We start from the raw sequence: 20,822 nt of genomic DNA on the forward strand, positions 1-20,822 counted from the left end.
GCCAAATGTAAAACAACTATAAGCGGGATTCCAAAACTGAGCTAGAGCCTAAATAGATTCCGATCAATGGGACATCAAGGAGATATGAAATGTCACCATAGAGTTGATAAAACAACTACTTATCGGAAGCTTCCCATTTTCCCCAAATCTCTTTCAGCTCGTTCAGATCATTCTGACAAACGTTGATGTGAGTATACCCTCTCAGCTCTGATACATACCCTGGCGATAAACTGTCTCCATTTGTTAGTTAGGACTGCTCAGACCATATCAAGACGTCTGCATTGTCCTCTACCTCTTTTTGAATTATTCATTCCATAATACTAGTCTTCTATATGGACATCAGTCATGGATCAACATCAACGAGATGAATAGTGTAATGCAAGATGAGGACAAAGTAAAGAAAATGAAAGAAATTCAGTCAGTAATCATAAATGAATTGATTAAACATAATTCAATTTATCTATAAAACCTACCCCACATGTTAGCAACCCAATCATGCTTTAGTAGATCCTACCCAGTCATGATTTCTACCCATATGCTTTGTTTATAGAACATCCTAACCTCATGCCGTCTAGTTCGCATGCTTATCCAAGAAATTAAACCTAACCGCATGATTTCTAGTTCTCATACATTTATTCGAGAAATTAACTAAAGAATTCTCAAATAAGCTTTTCCTTGTGTACTCTCCTCACAGATCATATGGTCTGGTAAGGTCGTATTGGGTTCTAATTTTACTACATGATGGGTTTGGTTCTAAAGTAAGGGGTCCTCGAATTGTCCTTTGTCGGTGCCCCCTTGGGCTACCAAACCCTCAATCTTGACCCATCACAGTCTTTCATGTCGAGTTCAATTCGAGGGGCACACTTCCTTATGTCATTGTGGAGGTGAAAACCTCACGAGGATCATAAGGCGTGAGCCCAAGGAGCGTTTCACTATCCCGCACGGAGGTGAAAACCACACGAGGGAGTAGTTACTTACTCCTACTTAAATAGGACGGAGCGGGGTTTTAGCTCATGTTATGCAAATGCAGTTGTGCAGTGTGTGAGGAAAAGCGAAAGCAAAACAAACAACACTGAACAAAAAACTCAAGACCCTGAAGAATTATTTACTCTAAAAACATTAACAAATAGATCAGTACAACTATTTAGTGGTTAAGCAAATTACGAGTCAAAATGCAAACATAACTTATTTAAAATCAAACAAGGGATCAAAAACCAAATTAGAATGAACTTGTAATTTTATTTGCAAAGACAATTTATTAATCGACTAATGGCCTGACTCTCTGAAAAAATGTCCCCAGCAGAGTCGCCAAGCTGTCGGAACGGTTTTTTTAAATCACATTCACTTTTAATTAAAATTTATCACAAGAAAGAGATTAATTAAAAATGACGTGGTTTGCAAAATCTCGTATCTCCCCGAAAAAAAACCGTTTCGACAAAACATATAGGTTTTTTTGTAATTTCCAATTTTTTGGGCTATTTTCATATAAATTGTTTAAAATCCAAATAATTTATCAATTTTTAAAATATATTTTTAGTTTTATTTTAATTCTTGTATTTTATTTATTTTTCAACACAAACACTATTTTCTTCAAATGATGTAAATGTCATTCTCATCAATGTATTAGGTATTGCATAATTTATTCTCTTTTGGATAATATTATCTCTAAATAAGGGATATCGACACCTAATTATTTATTGTGTAAATTTATTAAATATTTTATTTAATATTGATATGATATTCAAATGATGTTACTCTTTGACAAGTATTTTAAAATTAAATATATTTTTATTAATATTATATTTATGATATTTCAAATATTATATGATAGAATTTTATGTTATTTTTGAATGAATAAGTTAGGAGTTGATGTTATAGTTTTATTCTTTGATTTATAAGATGTTTCTCATTTAAAAGAAATCGTGTTAGAAGGCTAAATTCATGATCTATAATTTTTATAACTGTTCTACTACCTTTTGATTTATCTTATTATTTACTATAATTTATTTGATAAAATTTCCTACGTAATAACAAATTTGAAAATTGAACATATTAAAGGTTTAAAATCTGACAATTCATAAAAGTTATTTTAAAGAATAATAAGTACACCACACTAATCTAATTTCGGCCCAAGTTTAAAAAAAGATTGAATGTCACATGAGATTACCAAAGCGGTTAATAATTTTTCTTTAAAATAATTTTTCAAAGTCCACATATCATAATGGGGTAATTATAAATCTAAAATAAGTACTATAGTTTAAGTTTACAAAATATGAAGCTCCAAATAGTACAGACTTTCAAAATAAATTTACAAAATAGAGTTACAATTGAGTATAAGTAAGGTTTATGATATACATGCTCTCTATAATAATACACGACATATTCTAATCAACAACAATTGGAACTTTGTTCTTATGATGGTGCTCCTTGATTTTCACCTAAATACCTTCAAATGGAAACATATTTTAAACATTGAGTTATGAGTTCAATGTCGCACAAATAACGCTACTATATTGCAAACATTCATAACATAAGCATGCCAACAATTATGGTCAGAGAAGCAATGCAATCAATGTCGCACATATCCATAATCATATTATAACATCAAGGATGAGGTTCGGGTCACACGTGCATCAAGTGTTCATCCACAACACACAAGTGGACATCATGATGTAGTCTTGGATATGACGTGCATCGCATGACTCTCACCACTCTAACCACTAACGTAGGTACTTTGGATGAGATCCAGGTCACGCACGCATCATGATTTTACATTTAACTGGTTCACAATACCAAGTATCTCGGGTGAGATCTGGTCACATATTCATCAGGAATATTCACTCGACTAGTCTTCTCCTCCAAATTGTAAGATGAGTCTAGGTTACATTAGCATTAGAGAAACATCCAACTAAGATACTTCCAATTTCTCAGTACAATTCAATATTGTCTATTCATAGATACAATTATGTATTTAATTTGTTATTATTGATGATTTGACATGATAGATGATGAGTTAATTAATTTTATATTAAATCAAGATATTCTAAAAGTCATGTTGAGACACTGAAAGAATGCTAGTTAAATGTTACTCTAATGTTGATGTGAGCTAAACTCATCTTATATTATGGAGGAGTATATAACTAGTTGGGTGAACATTCTTGATGTGTGTGTAACTGGAGTCTCATCCAAAGTACTTATCTTAGTTGGCTAGAGGGGTGTGAGTCATGTGATGCACGTGAGGCTTCAGATTACACCATGACGTCCACTTGTGTATTGTGAACGGGAATTTGATGCATATTAATCTCATACTTAATGTTATATTGTGATTGTGAATATGTGCGACATTGATTGTATTTCTTCTTTGGCCATATTCGTTGGCATGTATATGTTATGAATGCATGCAATATACTTAGAGTTATTTATGTGGCACTGAGCTCGTAACTTAGCGTTCAGAATGTATTTTCGTTCGTAGGTATTTAGGTGGAGATCAAGGAGCACCCTCGTTATACCAGAGTTCCAACCGTCGTTGATCATGGTACATCATGTACTATTGTAGAGAGCATGTATATCATAAACCTTACTGTACTTAGTCGGGACTCTATTTTGTAAACTTGTTTTGAGATTTCTAATGTAATATTTAGAGCTCAATATTTCGTAAATTTAAACTATGCTATTTATTTAGGATTTATAGTTATGTGTTATGGTTTATGGGTTTTGAGAAAATGTTTTAAAGAAAAATGATTAATTACTTCGATGATTCCGTGTGATACTTAAATCTTCAAAACTTGAATTAGAATCAAATTAGATTGTTACTATAAAATTTAAAACTATAAATTTTAACTAAAGCATGAGATATTAAAATAGATAAATTTAAGTATCAAATAATTTTATTTATTTTTATACGAGTAATTTTATTATATAATTAATAAATCATGCAAGATTCAATGTACTCGAACTAAAAAAAGAAATGTCCAAAGCAAGTTTGGCCCCATATGTAGTACCTTCACCAAAAGCATGGTGTCACTGATGACATATGGGATGTACTTGTTTTCAGTTTCAAATTTGAGTTTTTTTAAATAAATGCTACTTATATTTATTTCAAATTAATAAAAAAAGGAAAAACAAAATTACACGTAATGATAAAGTTAAAGTTTCATGATATAAGTAATATTATTATGATACGAAATCAATTATATTAAAAAAAAGATGTACACTTTTTGTGTGAAGAAATGACAAACACTAACCCAAAAACAATTTCAAAAGCATAATAAATAATGCACAAGAAAAGCTGGCTAGCCTTTCTTTTATATATATCCACTGTTCATTTCTTTATATTAAAAAGTAAACTACACCTATGATCACCTAACTATGGCCAGATTATATTTTGACCATAATTTTTTTTTTTATCAATCAAACTACTTAACTATTTAAGTATTGCAAATCAATCCATCAACCGCTAACATTTAATGAAAGAGCTGAAGTGGCTGTTAAAAGTAATATAAATTACATATTTAGTCCTTATTGCTTACATATATAAATTACACATTCAATCCTTACACATTCTATCAATTTAGTTATAATTTTATTAAACTATTAAATTTATTAAATTGAATTAAAATTATGATCAAATTGATAGAATGTGCAAGTAATGAGGACTAATATGTAATTAGACTAATTTTTCACAACCACTTCAGCTCTTCCGTTAAATGTTAACAACTGTTAGCTTGATTGACAACACTTAAATAGTTACGTTGTTTAATTGACAAAATTAAAAGATTGATAGTTAAAATAGAATATGTTCATAGTTAAGAGGTCATGGGTGTAATTTACCTAAAAACTAAAGGTAAACTTTTTCATTTGACATTCGTTTTAGATTCAGTATTTTTAGGGTAAACTACACGAGATACCATTTAACTTTTTCCGTTAACTCGTTTATATCATTAAACTTTTAATTTATCAATTATAGCACATAATTTTAATTTTATATTCAATTATGTTACTCCATCGTTAAGTTAATAATGAGACGATGTATGACTAACTGTTGTTAACATGACTTGTCAAACTAAAATGACATCATTTTGGCGACTACTATTAATGTCCAAAATGACGTTTTAGACAATAAACTTTAAGGGTGTATCATTTTTGAGTGAACATATAAATAGTTTACTTCAATGTAAAATTGGTACTAAAATGTTCTCATTTCACTTTTTTTTCTTCTCCTAAGATTGGCTTTCCAGGAAATCTGTTCAAAATCGACAAAAATTTATTTAAAAGTTTGACATATTAATACTTTGATCTCTTTCAATGGTCGTATGATGATGTTAATTTTGAAGTATGTTGTTCATCTTCTTGAAATAATGTTTTTAACCGTTCAAATTTTAAAACAAACTCTCAAAATCTCGTAAATCTAAAAAAACCTCTAAACATCTAAAAAATTAATATTTTTTTGATTAATTTCGTCGATTTTGAATGTATTTCATGAAAAACTTAAATAAAGATCCCTTCAACATAAAATTTATAATTTTCAAAAGGTTTAATACTTTTATAATCCATATGTTTGATAGGAATTTACCACAGTTACACATGCACACATCATACGAAAGGGATCCACTTCAATTTAACCCAATCCATATTTTGATTGGTGCACAGTATCTACATTATCTGATCATGCAAGAATCATAAAAATACAATATAATTATAGTGTAAGGACGCCAATTTTTTTAGTCCCAAGGTTAAAAGTTTTAAAATAGTCAATTGATTATATGATATTATTTTGTTGAGTCTTCTTATAATAAAAGTTATAAAATGATCATTTGACTATTCAAATGTTTTAAACTTGTCTATTTTCATTAAAAAATTTGCAGTCGTCTGAGTTGGACGTTAACATGTTGATTGAGATATGATAAAATTTGATCTCAGAACTATTTGAGTTGTATTTTATGGATCGACTATCCGTTTACATTATGTCTTCAAGTCAGTGCTTGAAATATTATATTATTGACTTAGTGCTTGAAAGCAACGGTAGTGTCAATAGACATCATTAAAATATGATTTTATTATATCTCAGTTCACAGGTTATCATCAAGCTCAGACGACCATCAAATTTTTAACGAAAAATTACGAGTTTAAAATATATGAATAATCGAGTGATCATTTTTGTAATTTTTAATAGTTGATGATTCATAAAACAACACTATAGTCGAATGACCATTTTATAACTTTTAATAATCGAGAATTCTACAAAACACCCTATAATCAGAGACTTATCTATAAATGTATTATATATACGAGGTGCGACATTAACGCCTACCTATACTTTTTTGTGCTTTAAAAAATAGAAATATTCTGAGAGGTGTGGTCAAAACCTGAGAAATTTTGAGGGAAATCGATGGAGAAGCAGCAGCAGAAACATGATGAAGTTCACCATGTCCTGGTTTTACCTTTCCCAATTCAAGGTCACATCAACCCAATGCTTCAATTCTCCAAACGCTTAGCCTCGAAAGGCCTAAAGGTCACCCTCGTCACCACTTCCAAATCCATGCAACCCTCTGCATCTTCAATCGACTTCCAGTCCATCGACTTCCAAGAAGGCGAAGCAACCACCAACATCGACGAATTTATCCGACTTTACGAATCATTGATCCCAGAAAGACTAGCCCAGTTCATCGAGAAGCACCAACATCGAGCTAAAGTGTTGGTTTACGACTCGGGTATGCCGTGGGCGTTGGAAGTGGCTAAACGGTTTGGTTTACAAGGAGCCTCGTTTTTCACCCAGTGTTGGGCAGTGAACGCCATTTTTTATCATTTGAAACTGGGGACTCTTAGTATGCCATCGGAAGAACAGATTCGGACGAATGCCGTTGTTTCGTTGCCGTCAATGCCGGAACTAGAGATCAGTGATTTGCCATCAACTGCGTATGATAAATCAGGGTCGTATCCAGCTTTGTGGAATCTTATGAGAAGCCAGTTCTCAAATTTTCAGGAAGCCGATTGGACCTTCTGTAACACTTACGATAAGCTGGAACACGAGGTTAGCTCCATTCAGATTCTTCAGTATTCTTCTGTTTTACCATTTGCTTGTGCCTTTGAGTCCATTTGTTTCATTCTGCTAATAATTTCTTACAGATAATCAAGTGGTTGGCAAGCAAATGGCCAATCAAGACTATCGGTCCCACAATTCCATCCATGTATTTAGACAAACGATTGAAAGACGACGATGATTATGGTCTCCACCTCTTCGAACCCTACACCGACCTTTGCATCAAGTGGCTAAACTCGAAAGAAACAGGCTCGGTTATCTACGTAGCATTTGGAAGCATAGCCGGTTTAACAGAGCAGCAAATGGGGGAACTGGCCATGGGTTTGAAATCAACCAACAGACACTTCTTGTGGGTAGTTCGAGATACAGAGCAAAATAAGCTTCCCGGTAACTTCATAGGAGAAACATCGGAGAAAGGATTATTGGTTTCATGGAGTCCACAGTTAGATGTTTTGAGTCATAGGGCGGTGGGTTGTTTCATGACTCACTGTGGCTGGAACTCCACGCTCGAGGCATTGAGCTTAGGGGTGCCCATGATTGCGATGCCCCAATGGACTGATCAACCGACCAATGCAAAGTTTGTGGCTGATGTTTGGGAGGTGGGAATCAGAGTTAAAAAGGATGGAAATGGGATCATCACAAAGGAGGAGATTCAACGGTGTGTAAGGGAAGTAATGGAAGGAGATAGAAGCTTGGATATCAAACGGAACTCAGGGAAATGGAAGAAACTAGCCATAGATGCTATTGATGAAGGTGGAAGCTCTGACAAGAATATTGAGGAATTTGTGGCAAAAATTACATGCAATTAGTACCATATCACTCTCCTTATTATGAATAAGTTTTTTAGATGAATTTGCTCTTTGTATTCCAACAAATCAAAATCACCCTAGCTTTTTATGCAAGAGTATATGAGAGCTATTTACAACTCAATCCAACCCCTATACAAGTAAATCCCAATTCAAACAGATGTTACTATGCCTAAACAATTGACTATACTTGATTCTACCTCCAAGTTTAAGTTTAACAATCTCTTGTACCTGCTTGAAAACCATCTCAACAGAGGACTCAATTTGCTTGAAAAATCTTTTGTTTCTTTCCTTCCACAGCACGAAGACACATCCATTCCAAGCTAACTTTAAAATCATAGCCGCAAGAGATCGTCCTTTCAAATTGTTGCACACCCAAAACAATTCATAATCCCAACTCAAGACTACTCTTGTAATCCCGTGAGCACATAAAGAAGCATTCCACGTGACCTTTGAAAATTCACACTAAAAAAAGAGACTCAACCTCCCTTTTACAAAGCAAGCACAATTCACCAACATTCATCCCAAAAGACACCGATATGCTCCTTGTTGACAGTTTATCTACAGTGGCTATCCAAGCAACCATGGAATTCCTAGGAACATTCCCAGGGTGCCAAATGATCCTCTCCCAGGTAATCTTTGGCCCTTGCTCCTTAACAGCTTTCCAAATGTTCGAGATGAAATTTAGAACAGCATGTAATAAATCAGGCAAAAGAGCAGTCATATCACGAAGATGCACCAGATTTCTCCAGGTCCAGCTGCAATGATGAGGACAAGCATGCAGCCAAAAAGAGATACCCTTAAGAACATATTCCTGAATCCATGCAATCCAAATAGACCCCTCATTAAGCAGCAGCCTACGAATCAAAAATAGAGAGCACGCTTTGTTCCAAACTTTCAAATTATGTAAGCCTAGGCCTCCCTCAGATTTGGGAGTGTATATCTTTACCCAACAAACTCTAGCACCCTTTATAAGCTTATCTTTCCCCTTCCAGAAAAACATGTAACATGGTTAATACGCTTAACCACAGCAAGTTCGAAGGAGCTGTACTTTTATCAATTAATATGTGTACTTTTATTTAATTTTTTTAAATTTTTGAATAGTATGAGATGACTATAAGATAGTGTCTGTTTAGAATATTTTTAATTAATTGATAACACATACACACTCTGCAAATATAACTATTCAAAGTTATGACTTCTAAATAGAATAATATTCACTTTTTATCAAATATGTATACTTAAAGTTGGTGATTTCCAATCCTGTTACCCTATTTTTTTAGATTTTAATTATTTAAATAATGGTAGTGAAATTTATTTAATCATACTATTAATCAATGATCGTGCGATAAATATAAATTTAACTCTTATTTTCTAATTTCATCCATTTAAGTTGTTCCAATCTAGGTATATTGTTTATGTATTATCTTCTTAGGTTATGACTTCATTTTCAAATTCTAAAAACTATAAAATCTAAAAGTTAACTAAATTAGAGTATAATAACTAAATCTATAACATATATATATTACCGATGTTAATCATAAAATTTGACTCATTAATAGTATCTGGGGATGGTTGTGGGTTAGATATCTATAATTTTGTTTGATGATCTAAATTAGCAAATCTCTTAACAATTTAAATTAAGTATTATATTTGAATTTGAAATTTTAAATCATATGTGAATATCTGAAGCAAATATATTTTTCATTTGTAGTATAGAGTAGAAGCCGAATACTTTAATCTGTAATTTACATCTGCATAAATGATATTATTCGAATAATAAATATTTTAAGATGATTATTCATATCTGTTTCTAATCTGTAGCGGATAATAATTTTAACATCTAAACCAATAAAAATTCAATTGAATAATAGACAGGATGGAGGTAATGTAGGAGACCGTGACGAAGCTATGCTTGGCCTCGGGGCTACTACCCCATATTTTTTTTATTGAAATATATATGAATAAATATTAAATTAGAGATCTAAATTTTAGTTTATTTTGATTTTGTTCCCTCATTTCTATGGTTAATTATATTTTTGTCCCTCTCATTTTTTATAATTAATTATACTTTGTCCTCTTAAATTAGAGTCGTGGTTCCGTTCCTTGTAGGAGAGTTATTAAACTCCCTTTAATCATAATCACTTTTTTTAGAGGAAAGAGAACAGTTCGCTGCTGGCCTGAGAAGAAATTCAAATCCAAAACAAGAATTTGTCAGATTTGAGAAGGATTGAGAAATTAACAAGAAGATGAAGTATGTGTAATAGAAAAAAGAAGGTTATCATCAGGGAAGCAAAGAATACTTGGGACTTTGGTAAGAAGTTGGGCATGAGGGTGGTGGGAGATGAGAGAAACTTTTGAAGAATTGGTGAGATTTGAGTAGTGGCATATGTTGAATTCATGTCAACTTTTATTAATAAACATGATCACTCCCAACTCTATTAGAAAAAAATTAATTAAAATATAAATGTCTAAATTATATATTTTATATATTTAAGGTGTTTCATTTTTTGGGTAAAGCACACAAATGGTTTCCAACTATAAGATATTGTTTTGTTGAATTCATATATTTTGTTGCCCACCCATTGATCTGCCATCGTCCTTATCCTTGTCTCAATCCCCTATATCTCTAAATTCTTAAAATCCTTAATACGCAAATCTCTAATCTCTAATCCATAATCCTTTCCTTATCTAGTCCCCAGAAACTCATCACGACTACGATAAGGGGGAAGGGGCGGTTGGAAGGGGGATGGATTAGGGATTAAGGTTCGGGTACTAAAGATTTTAAGGATTTAAATTTTAGGGATTTAGGAATTGGGCGACAACAAGTGTAATCATCAATTAGTGAATAGGCGACGATAAGAGGGTGGTCGTTCGATGATAGCGACAACATCAGAAGATGGCCGACGATAATAACTAAGAGTTTGGAGCTAGGAAGGTTGAGAGTTTAAAATGTTTTTCTCGAGATTTTAGATTTTTTTGGAGATTTAAAAAAATAATTTTAAATTTCTAAATAATTGTTTTTAAAAAAATTATAAATCCACCAAGTATCATTAAAATAGTAATGGAAAAAAATATTAGGCACCTAAAATGAATAAGAAGAATAGTTTAAATATTTATTTTTTATTAAACCGTAAAAAATATCTTTTAAAATTTTGGTATAAATTGATTTTTAGTCCTTGATATTCTTTAATTTGATTTGTAGGTTTTTACTTATGTTATTAATCTCTAAATTGATATTTTTTAATGAAACATGTCACAATTTACAAGAGGCATGACACTAAAATGTTCAAAACTTAAAAGAGTAATATGCTTGTGGATAATTTTTTTTAAAAGAAAAAGAGAGAAGAGTAGATTGTACCCAAAGTTCAATGTGAATTCAAACTTAAATTCAATATAAATCTTGTCATTATAGGTTATTTCATAATTAATTTTTAATTCAATTGACTAATACCATTAATAAATTTGTTTAAAAATTAGATTCCCTGCTTGACCCAACAGATAGGAATAGGCCTGTAAACGAACCGAACGCACGCGAACGGATATGTTCATGTTCGTTAGTTTATTAAATAAACGAACGACACGAACATAAATGAACAAAAAAAATTGTTCATGTTCGTTCATTAAGGAATATAGTTCGTTCATTTAAATGATAAATGAACACAAATGAACTAACATAAATGAACATAAACAAATAACACAAACACTAAAAACAAACTTATTCGAACACAACAAATGAATGTAAAAAAAGTAAACAACAAGAATAACAACTTAAAATTCATTAATATAACCATCAATTTTAGAGTTAATTTGTTCGAATACGACAAAAACATACATAAATCATAAATAAGATATATGAACATAATAAAGTCTTAAAGTTAATTTGTTCAACAAAAGAATTTTCTTGAAATCCAAACAACTTTAATAATATTCGTAACAAATTCAATTTGTCCTCTGTTCTAACATAAATGAACGAACATATAATCGAACGTTCACGAACGTAAATGAATAAACGAGCCCTTTGTTCATGTTCGTTCATTTAATTAAACGAACGCAAAATCTTGTTCATGTTCGTTCATTTAATTAAACGAACGCAAAATCTTATTCATGTTCGTTCATTTAATAAATAAACGAACATAAACGAACTTCCCGCCGCATGGTTCATGAACGGTTCGCTGAACGTTCAGTTCATTTACAAGACTAGATAGGAATTAAAAATCTATTAGTAATTAAAAATAATTTTGCTACTTTTAATTATTAAAATCTACAAGTATTTAAAAAGTAATTTTTTTTGCTCCATAGAAAATGACATCCAACAGATGGAGGAAATGGATCCCTACATTCCCTCAATCCTGGACTACGACTTCCCTACTAAAGTAATTAGCGGTCGAAAATGAAATAACCAAGCAAAATAGCAATCAATTTAAATCATATAAAGCAATATGGGGGCACTTTGTGTGCGTGTGATTTAAATCATATAAATCAATTTAAAATCTAGAAATAACCAATTTGGTTATTACACAAACCTCAAGGCTAGACTATTCCTCTGTGAGCGTGTGTTTATATATATATATATATATATATATATATATATATATATATATATATATATATATATATATATATATATATATATATATATGTTTTAAATACTCTCAACTATTTGACAATAAACGTACAATCACCCTTGCAATTGCTGATGCTCAAATTCAAAATTTCTATGAACAACAATGATTACTTTAACCACTGAGATAAATTAATTCGTATAAATATAATATATTTTTAACCAACAACTAGTGGTATTAAACCTATAATTTTTACCTCTTTCTTCACAGGCTTCTTTATAAAACAAAAGTGGCCAAAGGTCTAGAAAACTGACTCATTGATACTTGAGTCTACCATTAAGATTTAATTAATGAGCATCTCCACATTTATTGTAACACCCCAATTTAGGGGCTAAATTTTAGGAATTTTAAAGTGGTGAATTTAATTTTGGTATTTTGGAAGAACATTGAGGATTAAATTGTAAAATCGTAAAGTTATCAGATCATTTTAAGAAGTACAGGAAGTTTAGTGACTAAATTCATGGTTTACCCATTTTCTTTATGGGATGAATTATAACCTCACACCCCGTATATTTTTCTGTAGAAATTTCTCAGATTTTCCTCTCCAACAACCCTCTTTTCAACTCCGATCTATTCGTCGTCTGACCTTCGATCGACGAACCGAAACCACCATCGTGTTCGTTGTCGATCGAGAAACAAAACCCCTCAAATCTTTCGTCGTGAATCGTCGCCATTCATCGTTAATTTCAGTTAGAAGTATCGTCGGTAATAACTCAATTTTAGTTGGTTTTTCGTTGATTCACGACGATCCGGTCATCCGTTTACGACACCTCCCACACCATCGTGTTCCTTGTGCCGTTCTGAGTCTGCCGGTGTTCTCCTTGTCTCCGTCGACAGCGGCGCGTGAGGAGGTGAACCGGTCAAAGTTTCCGACGTTTCGGAATCGAGCTCTCCGCCGTTCAAAATTGTGAACCGAACTTGGTAAGTGTCTCAAAATACCTTAAAATAATTTTTAGAAATTTTTTCAGGAATTTTTCGACACCGTAGCACTGTTCACGCGCCGCACACGCCACACCCGAGAGTGGACATCGTATGGGTGATAATTTTATAATTAAATTTTGTTTGGGTGCTATTTGTATAAAATTCGGGTGTTAGTTTAGTAAATATTTGCAGAATGTGACTAATTTAGTAATTAATTTCTGTTAGGGTAATATTTGTGTAAAATGGTCGAATGTTGACTGTTGATATGCGTTGACCGACGTTGACCACAATTGACCAAAACATTGACCGGATATTAAACGACCTTTGATTTTGACCGAGTATACCTATCCTGACATTTTTTGACTTTCCAAATCCGATTCCGCAGTTTGTTTTTCAAAATTCGGACCTGAATGCCTCGAAATTTCCAATCAAACCCGTTGAATTTGATTTTGACCGAAAATTCCAAATTTTCAAAAAGTCATATTTTATGCTTTCGACGTCCTGAATTCGAATCCGAAGCCCGTTTCTCCAAATTCGAACCCGGTAAGCTATTTTTTACTGATTTATCACCCGATTTGATCCGTTTATCGCAATTAAGCTCCGTTTTTTTATATAATTTATGTTGATATGTATCTAAGGATTTATTGGAAGTTGAATTAAAGATCAAAGGCGTTCGAATGAAATTTTTATGGTCAATCAGTATTACACGAAAATCGAGGTAATACTTTACTACCACCTTATGCTTTATGGAACATGTTTATATTGGTAAATGCATGAATAAGATATGTTGGTCACTTTTGCGGAGTTCATTAATTTCTACACTTGATCTGAATATGGTAAAAAGGTTCAGTAACTGATTATGGTTTAGATAACTTTTATAAGAAACTGAGGAATTGTTAGAATTAAAATTACAAGTTCTGTGTTTAGTGATAAAGGAATCAATTTAGATCTGTATCATATAATTTATTTCATCAAAGGTATTTGGATGGGAAATCATGAGAATATTCTGATAGGGTAAAGTTACGAAAATACCCTTATGTTGTAGGATGACAAGAATTGTCCTTGGAAGTTGGTTAATAACTCTGAAAATGCATATTGATCTGATAAATTTACAGATGTGCATAAGAAATGCTAGTTTTGCTTGAAAAATTCGGTTAATCGGTTTTTAACATCAAGAGGGTTTATGCACGATACTAGAAGTCTGTTGAGGAATCATTTCAAGATTTGAGAATGTTCCGAAAAGAAATTAACCATAGGATCTCTAAATTATATTTATTTTTGTTAAGAGTAAATACTGAAATTATCTGGTTAAGAAATTACGAAAATGTCATTGTGAGGCAAAATAGTCCGAGTTGACCCTGAATGAGAAAGTACTTTGAGGATTCATACTTAACTCGATTAAGTACGGATTTGACTGTTAAGATCCTGACTTAGTGCAGAAAAATTCCTGATATTCCGTTTGTAAAATCTGAGAAGACATTTGACCCGAAAATATCCGAGTTATGAGTAAATATCTGAAGAACAATTTATTGGGGTGCTCTTTTATCAGAATTATTCGAAGGGACTGAAATAGATGATAAATCGGAATTAAATAATAAGGTAAGATGGAAGAAAATGATTGAAATACATTGGATTTGTAAAATGACTAGAATACCCCTGTAATGGAAATGACCCAAGAATATCACCAAGCTCAGGAATGATTGGATGTCCTTGAGCTCTGAAATGAATGAAATAAAACGGAACACCAAAATTACCAAAATAACCTTATAGCCTAAACTAAGTAAATGTCTTGGATTAATTAAGGAATCCAAATAAGCATATGTATTATACTACCTTTAAAAGTAATGGAACACAATTTAAGTGAGTAGATCAACTCTAAAGTTATATCAATACCTGAACGACATAGATATTACTTGAATGCGTGCTCGTCTTCTCAAGTGTGGCTTGATGATAATTTTGGAAGTATTCAACTCAGCTAAACTCTAGATCGCATTCAATATTAAGAAGTGGATATTCATTAGACAAATCAACTACGACTACCAAATTGAATTGAACGGAAGTGCAATATGTATATGAAATTCAGAAGTTTGAATTACTATAGAAAACCCTGAAGTAACTGTAAGGGACTTTACTGCTAAATGAACTAAGTAACCTCAAAGACTGAGGATTAAGTAAGAGATTGGAATAAGTTTGGAAACTCGGATGAACTTATATGATGTATCATCCCTATGGATTATGAACCATAAATCAAGTACGTCAGCATTTCCTGGTATAGTTGAAACATGAAAATGAAATAAAGACCATTAGAATATTTGTTTGTCTCCTTAAGATCTATTCAGTGATGACTCAGAAGATGATATGTGGATAAGAATATTTGGTATTAAAGAGTAAATACCCTGGAAGGTTAATGAATTGTTAAGTTATAAGTATTGGTTCTGGGAGCTATTCATCTGTAGTTGTTCGATAATCGGATTAATCGTTATAGATTGTAAAGATTCTGAATACCTTCAGATTTCGTAGAGCTTCAGAAAAGTGTCTGAATAAGATTATCCCGATAAATCATATCCTGAATAACTGATGATTCTGTCAGTTAATGAACTTTTCAAATAGTGATTCTAACTTCCGACATTCTATCAGTAAACTGAAGATTCGTGTATCTCTACCCGATAAGAATATCCAGTATCTCTGAATAATATCTATAAACTCTGGTGTATTCCCTAATCATATAAATAATTTATCTGATTTCCGACTTGAATTCTGTTCTGATACATGACCTGAATTCTGTTCTGATTTCTGATATGGATTCTGTTCTGATATATTTCTGAATTCTGTTTTGATTTCTGATATCTCCGTTTATTGATGGAAAAATGTTTTAATTGGGGGTATTGTTGAATGAAGTATTTTCGCAGGTTCCTCGACTTTGTGCTCAGGGCCTTACAAGTTGTGTGGGTTGGGTGTATGGTTCTGGAACCTATATATTATGTTGTGTTGGGATAGGGGTATATATATATATATATGTTTTAAAAAGATTTGAAAAGTAACATGGTTTTTGGGAACACACTAGATAACATATTCTGATCTTCTGAACTCAGTCATCCGAAATATTTCTCTGAACTGAAAGCTCATTGTCCGTTACCATCTGAAATATCAGTAGGATCTCTGATCAATATAAAAATCTGTAGATGTTCAGAAACAATAAGAAAACATATGTTTATCTGTATCTGCACGTTCTTCAGCATCATCTGGTAGTTTTGTATTACTGAGCTTTCCGAAGCTTAATCTATTACTCAACATTGTAGGTTAAAAGAATTGTACCAGTGCATCTATCGTCATCAGTATGGGAGTTCTTCCGGCATTGCTTCCAGAGATTGGTACATGTTATTAGGGGGCATGTAATTGTATTTTGCTTTATATTTGAGTCTGAAAATTTGTTTTAATTCTGCATACCGATTAATGATTTTATGAGCTTACATGTTTTGATAAAATGTTTTAAGTTTTCTATATTTTACAGTGGGTCGCTCCGGTGGCACTAATGTGACACTCCAAATCGGATCGGGTTACCCGTATCGGTCTAGGGGTTACATTTAGTGGTATCAGAGCTATGGTTTTAGTCAAAAATTTCAAGATAGACCGGCCAGTCGAATGTCAAAATATGTCTTATCAGTACATGCCCCTAGACTACAATCATACTTCTCTGAATCAGAACTTTAAAGTTGAATCCCTATATCTAACGAGCAAACATAAGCATTATCGTTAAGACTATACCTTTGCATAAGGGAATACCAGTAACGTCTATTTGAATTTTGTAAAGTACCACACGAGCCATGTGAGATTTATTTATCTGAGAAATTCTGACCCGACTCCGGAAATGAAATTGGGATATGCTACTGCTTTATGAGCTTATTCTCGTAACCAAGACTGAACTGATTCCTCAAGGAACTTTTTGTCTGTATTCTTTTATGGAAATTTTCGTTCGGATTCTTTTATTGAAATGAGGGAGAGTTATGATAATAATCTATACTCAACTGGTTAAGGATTAGTGGAAGACCCGTATTTTTATAAGAGTTACATGAAAGATATGAAAGAACTGATGGAAGTTTTATTTATGCAATTATGTGACATGAATGAATTTCGAGGACAAATTCTTTTAAAGAGGGGAGAATTGTAACACCCCAATTTAAGGGCTAAATTTTAGGAATTTTAAAGTGGTGAATTTAATTTGGTATTTTGGAAGAACATTGAGGATTAAATTGTAAAATCGTAAAGTTGGCAGACTATTTTAAGAAGTGCAGGAAGTTCAGTGACTAAACTCATGATTTACCCATTTTTTATGGGATGAATTATAACCCCCACATCCCGTATGTTTTTCTGCAGAAATTTCTCATATTTTCCTCTCCAACAACCCTCTTTTCAACTCCGATCTATTCGTCGTCTGACCTTCGATCGACGAACCAAAACCACCATCGTGTTCGTTGTTGATTGAGGAACAAAACCCCTCAAACCTTTGTCGTGAATCGTCGCCGTTCGTCGTTAATTTTAGTCGGAGTATCGTCGGTAATAACTCGATTTTAGTTGTTTTTTCGTCGATTCACGACGATCCGATCATCTGTTTACAAAACCTCCCGCACCATCGTGTTCCTTGTGCCGTTCCGAGTCTGCTGGAGTTCTCCTTGTCTCCGTCGACGGCGGTGCATGAGGAGGTGAAACGGTCAAAGTTTCTGACATTTCGGAATTGAGCTCTCCTCCATTCAAAATTGTGAACCGAGCTTGGTAAGTGTCTCAAAATGCCTTAAAATATTTTTTCAGAATTTTCCGACACCGTAGCACTGTTCACGCGCCTCACGCGCCACCCCCGAGAGTGGGCATCGTCTGGGTGATAATTTTATAATTAATTTCTATTTGGGTGCTATTTGTATAAAATTCGGGTGTTAGTTTAGTAAATATTTGTATAATGTTGCTAATTTAGTAATTAATTTCTGTTAGGGTGATATTTGTGTAAAATGGTCGAATGTTGACTGTTGACCGGCGTTGACCACAATTGACCAAAACATTGACCGGCGTTGACCGGGCATTAAAATACCTTTGATTTTGACCGAGTTTATCTATCTGATGTTTTTCGACGTTCCAAATCTGATTTCGCAGTCCGTTTTTCAAAATTTGGACTCGAATGCCTCGAAATTTCCAGTCAAACCCGTTGAATTTGATTTTGACCAAAAATTTCAAATTTTCAAAAAGTCATATTTTATGCTTTCGACATCTGAATCTGAATCCGAAGTCCGTTTCTCCAAATTCGAACCCGGTAAGCTATGTTTTACTGATTTATCACCCGATTCGATCCGTTTATCGCAATTAAGCTCCGTTTTTTATATAATTTATGTTGATATGTATCTGAGGATTTATTGGAAGTTGAATTAAAGATCAAAGGCATTCGAATGGAATTTTATGGTCGATCAGTATTGCACAAAAATCGAGGTAATACTTTACTACCTCCTTATGCTTTATGGAACATGTTTATATTGGTAAATGCATGAATAAGATAATGTTAGTCACTTTTGTGGAGTTGATTAATTTCTACACTCGATCTGAATATGGTAAAAAGGTTCAGTAATTGATTATGGTTTAGATAACTTTTATAAGAAACTGAGGAATTGTTAGAATTAAAATTACAAGTTCTGTGTTTAGTGATAAAGGAATCAGTTTAGATCTGTATCATATAATTTATTTCATCAAAGGTATTTGGATGGGAAATCATCAGAATATTCTGATAGGGTAAAGTTATGAAAATACCCTTATATTTTAGGATGACAAGAATTGTCTTTGGAAGTTGGTTAATAACTCTGAAAAGGCATATTGATCTGATAAATTTACAGATGTGCATAAGAAATGCTAGTTTTGCTTGGAAAAATCGGTTAATCGGTTTTAACCCCAAGAGGGTTTATGCACAATACTAGAAGTCTGTTGAGGAATCATTTCAAGATTTGAGAATGTTTTGAAAAGAAATTAAACATAGGATCTCTAAATTATATTTATTTTTGTTAAGAGTAACTACTGAAATTATCTGGTTAAGAAATTACAAAAATGTCATTGTGAGGTAAAATAGTCCGAGTTAACCCTGAATGAGAAAGTACTTTGAGGATTCATACTTAACTCGATTAAGTACGGATTTGATTGTTAAGATCCTGACTTAGTGCAAAAAAATTCCTGATATTCCGTTTGTAAAATCTGAGAAGACATTTGACCCGAAAATATCTGAGTTATGAGTAAATATCTGAAGAACAATTTATTGGGTGCTCTTTTATCAGAATTATTCGAATGGACTGAAATAGATGATAAATCGAATTAAATAATAAGGCAGGATGGAAGGAAATGATTGAAATACATCGGATCTGTAAAATGACTAGAATACCCCTATAATGGAAATGACCCAAGAATATTACCAAGCTCAGGAATGATTGGATGTCCTTGAGCTCTGAAATGAATGAAATAAAACGGAACACCAAAATTACCAAAATAACCTTATAGCCTAAACTAAGTAAATGTCTTGGATTAATTAAGGAATCCAAATAAGCATATGTATTGGACTACCTTTAAAAGTAATGGAACACAATTTAAGTGAGTAGATCAACCCTAAAGTTATATCAATACCTGAACGACATAGATATTACTTTAATGCGTGTTCGTCTTCTCAAGTGTGGCTTGATGATAATTTTGGAAGTATTCAGCTCAGCTAAACTCTAGATCACATTCAATATTAAGAAGTGGATATTCATTAGACAAATCAACTACGACTACCAAATTGAATTGAACGGAAGTGCAATATGTATATGAAATTCAGAAGTTTGAATTACTATGGAAAAACCTGAAGTAACTGTAAAGGACTTTACTGCTAAATGAACTAAGTAACCTCAAAGACTGAGGATTAAGTAAGAGATTGGAATAAGTTTGGAAACTCGGATGAACTTATATGATGTATCATCCCTATGGATTATAAACCATAAATCAAGTACGTCAGCATTTCCTGGTATAGTTGAAACATGAAAATGAAATAAGACCATTAGAATATTTGTTTGTCTCCTTAAGATCTATTCAGTGATGACTCAGAAGATGATCTGTGGATAAGAATATTTGGTATTAAAGAGTAAATACCCTGGAAGGTTAATGAATTGTTAAGTTTATAAGTATTGGTTCTGGGAGCTATTCATCTGTAGTTGTTCGATAATCGGATTAATCGTTATAGATTGTAAAGATTCTGAATACCTTCAGATTTCGTAGAGCTTCAGAAAAGTGTCTGAATAAGATGATCCTGATAAATCATATCCTGAATAACTGATGATTCTGTCAGTTAATGAACTTTTCAAATAGTGATTCTAACTTCCGACATTCTATCAGTAAACTGAAGATTCGTGTCTCTCTACCCGATAAGATTATCCA

At 32.6% G+C, this 20,822-nt stretch overlaps 1 protein-coding gene across 1 annotated transcript; it reads left to right on the forward strand.

The window, feature by feature from the left end:
* The first annotated feature begins 6,317 nt into the window (after window positions 1-6,317).
* Window positions 6,318-7,964, forward strand: LOC120200731 (UDP-glycosyltransferase 74E2-like). Its single transcript, XM_039201495.1, has 2 exons — window positions 6,318-7,030; window positions 7,126-7,964. The coding sequence occupies exons 1-2, from the start codon at window positions 6,389-6,391 to the stop codon at window positions 7,846-7,848; spliced, it is 1,365 nt and encodes a 454-aa protein (XP_039057426.1). The 5' UTR covers window positions 6,318-6,388; the 3' UTR covers window positions 7,849-7,964.
* Window positions 7,965-20,822: the final 12,858 nt, after the last annotated feature.

This window comes from Hibiscus syriacus, unplaced genomic scaffold, assembly GCF_006381635.1.
Source record: "Hibiscus syriacus cultivar Baekdansim isolate YM2019G1 unplaced genomic scaffold, ASM638163v2 tig00006507_pilon, whole genome shotgun sequence".
Taxonomy (NCBI): Eukaryota; Viridiplantae; Streptophyta; class Magnoliopsida; order Malvales; family Malvaceae; genus Hibiscus; species Hibiscus syriacus.